At 32.0% G+C, this 4,851-nt stretch overlaps 1 protein-coding gene and 1 pseudogene across 1 annotated transcript; one reads left to right on the forward strand and one right to left on the reverse strand.

The window, feature by feature from the left end:
* The first annotated feature begins 1,704 nt into the window (after nt 1-1,704).
* Nucleotides 1,705-2,943, forward strand: LOC145062182 (cyclic phosphodiesterase-like). Its single transcript, XM_079009812.1, has 3 exons — nt 1,705-2,207; nt 2,485-2,539; nt 2,633-2,943. The coding sequence occupies exons 1-3, from the start codon at nt 1,803-1,805 to the stop codon at nt 2,830-2,832; spliced, it is 660 nt and encodes a 219-aa protein (XP_078865938.1). The 5' UTR covers nt 1,705-1,802; the 3' UTR covers nt 2,833-2,943.
* A 309-nt stretch (nt 2,944-3,252) lies between these two features.
* Nucleotides 3,253-3,752, reverse strand: LOC145062183 (monothiol glutaredoxin-S1 pseudogene; annotated as a pseudogene).
* Between the last annotated feature and the right edge of the window lie 1,099 nt (nt 3,753-4,851).

A 4,851-nucleotide genomic window follows, 5' to 3' on the forward strand; every position in this document is an offset into this window, starting at 1 on the left:
AGGTGTATGAAAGTATGAGGTTGAGACGATGATGATGGTGGGTTTAATAAGGAGTATGAGGTGGAGGGGGGCGTGAGGTGAGGTGGCGAGTGAGATTGGAAGGTGGTGGGTGAGTGCCAGGTGGTGGTGGTATTGGGACACTTGTAGATTGTAATGGTGTGCATGTGGTGTTTTCCTAGACGTTTGAATTTGCATTATCATGTGGCTGGTCCAAGTCAACGTTGCTATTTATAGTAATTGAGACCTTTTATTTGACATGATATGTGTAGAAAGATTTTTTTCTTCTATGGTAAATTAATTCAAACTAGTAGGTGAGTAGGCTTTGTCTAAAATATTTTTTTAACTAAAATGATCAGAAGTGATCCAAAACTGGTTTTTTATTTAAAAAAATATTCAAAACTAAATAAAAATTAAAAAGTGGGCCAAAACTAACAATCTTAATAAAGTTCAGGGACCATTTATGTCAAAAAAACAGACGGTCGTATACTTTACATATGTATATTAATAGTAGCAAGATATGGGGAAATTATAAAAGTATTAGTAGTTATTTCTGGATTTTTAATCTATCTACCAAACACATTATAGTTAATAAAAAAAAAATAAAAAAAAAAAGTGAAATTGAATTATCAGGATAATTAAATTTTCATTTTATTTACATTTGGTTAATTTTTTTTGTACACATATATTTAAAAAACTTGTTGGAAATATTCACATATAACCCTTATGATTGGCTGTAACATGCTACAATCAGTCATAATAATCATATGTGAACCCTTTGAACAAATTTGTTACCTAAGTGTATACAAAAAAAAAATTATTCAGATGTGAACAAAACAAAAAAATAATTATCTATATCCTTATATAAATGGTCCTTGTTGTAGGATATAAACACACTAAATGTATAAATGATCCATGTAACACTAAATTTAAAGTAAACTTACAAAAACAAAAGCCACAAAAACAAATATAAACACACGTGTACACATACAAGCACACATATACTGAGAAAATTACATTGAAAGACGATTGGTTTTGATTATAGCATTGTATTTTTAAAGTACATTGTTATAATTGGGATCCTTGTTTAACATGAACTTTCAAAAAGAAATTTGATGCTTGTTTTGCTTACTATTCAAACCAGCACAAGAAAATTAGATGATGAATTAATTCCCAGTTGTAACATTGTACTTAGAGAGTTCATTGCTATAAATTAATAGGAAAATGTTCATTCATTTTTATCGAAAAAGTCAGAAAAAACATAAATAAACACACTCATACATAGAAAATCAAACACATATTTATAAATTACATTGACTGATGATGGATACCCAATTATAATATTATACTTTGAAAGAAAATGGCAATAATTATGAATAATCACACTAACTTTACATAAATGTTCTTTATAAGAGTAAATTTAAAATAAAATGATTGTTGTAATGTAAGTCGTATACACACAAAGAACAACAAAATGGAAGTTGATTGCTATTATATTCGCCTTATTTATTTTCCTGTTTACATAAAAGAACAATATAAACACTCATTGTCTTTTACATATTTCCCTTCCACAAAGTTTGCAATTTGAAATGATTTTATCATCAGGGACTAAAAATGAATGTGGGCTAATACTTTTAGACCAAAGTCTACATCCCCAAAACTTATAGTAGTCTTAATTCTTAAACACTTTTAACAACTCATTAATCAAATTATTTCCGATTTCAAACCCTAAAACTGAATCAATTATAAGAAATGCATAAAAATGGCATCTTCTTCCCGATTCCCAATCACAGACTTTCGCATGAATGTTCGTCTCTCCGAGATTTCGCCTTATTCTGATTAGGTTTCTCTCTCTGCTCGGAATCCTAGGTTTGACTCTCTTCTTCATTTCGATTTCCATGGATGTACAAGTCGGTGAAGCAGCACAGCAGCCCAAGAATGATGTTTATTCGGTATGGGCGCTTCCGCCGGAAGATGTGACGGAGAGGCTGAAGAAACTGATGATCGGTCTGCGATCGGAGTTTGGAGGCCCTGAGTTTGAGCCGCATGTGACTGTTGTCGGAGCTATCAGCTTGACGGAGGAGGAGGCGCGTGACAAACTCAAGAAGGCCTGTGAGGGTTTGAAAGCTTATAATGCCACCGTAGAGAAGGTTGCGACGGGAACTTTCTTCTATCAGTGTGTGTTCTTGTTGCTTCATCCCACGACCGAGGTAATTTCGACTGGGATTCATATACGACTTTTCGGTTCAAATGAATTGTTTCAGATTTGAAATATTCATGGATGTGATCATGTAATCCAATCAGTGAAGCGATCATAACAGTTGTTCTGTTGAAAAAATTACAGATCTAATCTGAAATCTGAAAGTCTTAACCTTCACTTCTCAGAAGTCAAACAATACAGTGAATCCACCATAACAATTGTTTCAGTATCATACATTCATATCCATTTCCCAGAACATATTTATGTTATGAGATTCATTATTTCAGGTCATGGAGACTGGTGCACACTGCTGGAATCATTTTGGCTACAAGAGTTCAACTCGTATAGTCCTCTTCCATCTTTAAGTTAATTAGTTTTTTGATTCCGACACTTTCCTCTTTTGCTGATCAACAATGATTCTTGTTACATTTTCAGCTTATATGCCACACTTGAGCATCCTTTATGCTGATTTAACCGAAGAAGAAAAGAAAAGAGCTCAAGAGAAAGCCAATGCTCTTGATGAAAGTGTTAAAAGCTTGAAGTTCCCAATATCTCGTCTTGCTTTGTACAAAACAGACACAGAAGACAAAACCCTAAAATCATGGGAGAAGGTGACTGAAATCACTCTCCAATGAACCTCTTAACTTTTTTCTCTTTAGTAATCATTTCAAATCACAATTCCACAAAGTTTGTAACTTGTATATTTGTACCATTACTTTCAATAATTTCCACTTTCTTGTTCCTTATATTGTCGTTTTTTTCTAAAAATTGTACTTTCAAAAAAATCTATCCAATTATAGCAATGTCATCTAATTACAAAAAACAATTTTCACTTATACAAATGAGTAGAATTTTCAAAATATAGTGCTATAAGTATATTTTTCAAAGTACAATGCCTTAATAAGAAAGAGTTGAAATCACAATGAAAATAAGAATCTAAAAAAAAAAGCGAAAGTACGATTTTTATTTATTGCATTTAGCGCTTATTGTTACAAAAGATATCACTTTAACCATAATTTAAAGTTAACAAAATGTAACTTATTCAAAGTCAAAACTATCGCTAATAGAAAAGTATAATATATATGCCATGTATACGTTACAATACTTGACATCATTATTAGCCGATTTAAACCCTATTTAAAACAGCAAAAAGAACATAAAAACATGATAGATGAGGTACACCTTGTATTAATATTGCAACCTACATCCAAATAGCATTAGCATCAATGAGTAGTGGTTTAAGCTTGCTTTCCAAATTGAGACTATAAATCTCATTAGCACCTCCAACAAGCTTCTTCCCTATGAAAACAGCTGGCACACTAGGGCTGCAACCTAACTCCATTAACTCTTCTTCAATTCCATCTCCATTAGAAAGCTCATCAAGCTCATAAATAATAAGATTTGCTCCAAATTTTCTTATGAGTGATATGATCGAATGGCTTATACAACATGTTGTTTTGCTAAAAATCACAGCTGGATTCTCAGATAACAGAGCCCTCACTGTGGTCATTTTTATAAAGATGTTGTTTTTGGGATTTGGGTTGGTTAAAATTTGGGACATCTTGAGGTTTATTTATAGGGTATTTTTTTGTAATGATGGAATATGTTCTTTGGAATGAAATTAATGTTTCAACCTTGTCTCATGTAACATCCCATCAAAAGTTTGAATATTTGAATAGTGTTGTGCATATTGTGAGTAGGCTATGGGTTTGACTTTACAAAATTAGAAGATATTGATAGAGTATATGGAAATGAGCATATGGTACAAGTGTATATTGCATAGAGATATGTGGTTGCTTTATAGTTTTGTGATGAGGATATGATTCTTAAGATGATATGGTTAAAGAATGACTTATAGGTAGATGATGTTGGTGTTCTTGGCTTATGGATATCAACAATATGCCATGATTTTTCACACATATCCATAATCACTCTTCCTTAAAATATTTCGGCCCGTTTTTTATTTATGATGTGGCATAAAAAGATTATTTTGGATTGTGACTGAGATTGAGACTTGTGTCCACAAAGTTTGCAGCTTTTTTTTTTGTCAACAAGGCGAAATTTGTAACTTGTTGTCTGGTTCAAAAACATGGAACCACATTTTGTTTATGCAAAACACATGAATGTCATTCTTATCCTTATAGAACATAGTCTTGCTTAAAGTGTTTGTCTAGTCTAGTTGTGGAGACATTGTGATTTACCTTCTTTATGTTGACAATTTGACTGATTAAATGGGGTGGGTGGGCTATACATTTTTTAGTTGCACCATGGTGGAGAGCTACAATGACACAGAAGATAAGTAAGAACAAAAAATGTTCAAAGAATCTCAAAAGAAAGAAATTAATTTTTTTTTATTAATTTCCAAGATACTTCATAAAACTTTTGGCGTATAAAGGGCCTCCAAATTGCCAATAGATCATCAGTTATGCATGTTTTAAGTTTGGTTTCTCCTTGTTTGTTTGTGATGGTCTGTTTTGTGATGTTTTCACTTATCCATAAATACTTTTGCAATATCTTCAATAGACCCGAAAATTTGATACGTTGTTGACATGATATGAATTTTCTGTGTATAAGAATTCTAAATTCGTGTTTCGTGTTTTATATATGTCAAACATGAATTTATATATTTAGACACGTATAAGACATGCATTTAA

The sequence above is a fragment of the Lactuca serriola genome, chromosome 7 (genome assembly GCF_051521515.1).
Source record: "Lactuca serriola cultivar US96UC23 chromosome 7, Lser_US96UC23_V15, whole genome shotgun sequence".
In the NCBI taxonomy this organism is placed as follows: Eukaryota; Viridiplantae; Streptophyta; class Magnoliopsida; order Asterales; family Asteraceae; genus Lactuca; species Lactuca serriola.

Bases quoted from the DNA above. Each gene is read 5' to 3' on its own strand.
- LOC145062182 (XM_079009812.1), top strand. From the start codon at position 1,803: ATGTTCGTCTCTCCGAGATTTCGCCTTATTCTGATTAGGTTTCTCTCT. The intron at 2,208-2,484 runs GTAATTTCGACT...TCATTATTTCAG, and splicing joins TGCTTCATCCCACGACCGAG to GTCATGGAGACTGGTGCACA. The intron at 2,540-2,632 runs GTATAGTCCTCT...TTACATTTTCAG, and splicing joins TGGCTACAAGAGTTCAACTC to CTTATATGCCACACTTGAGC.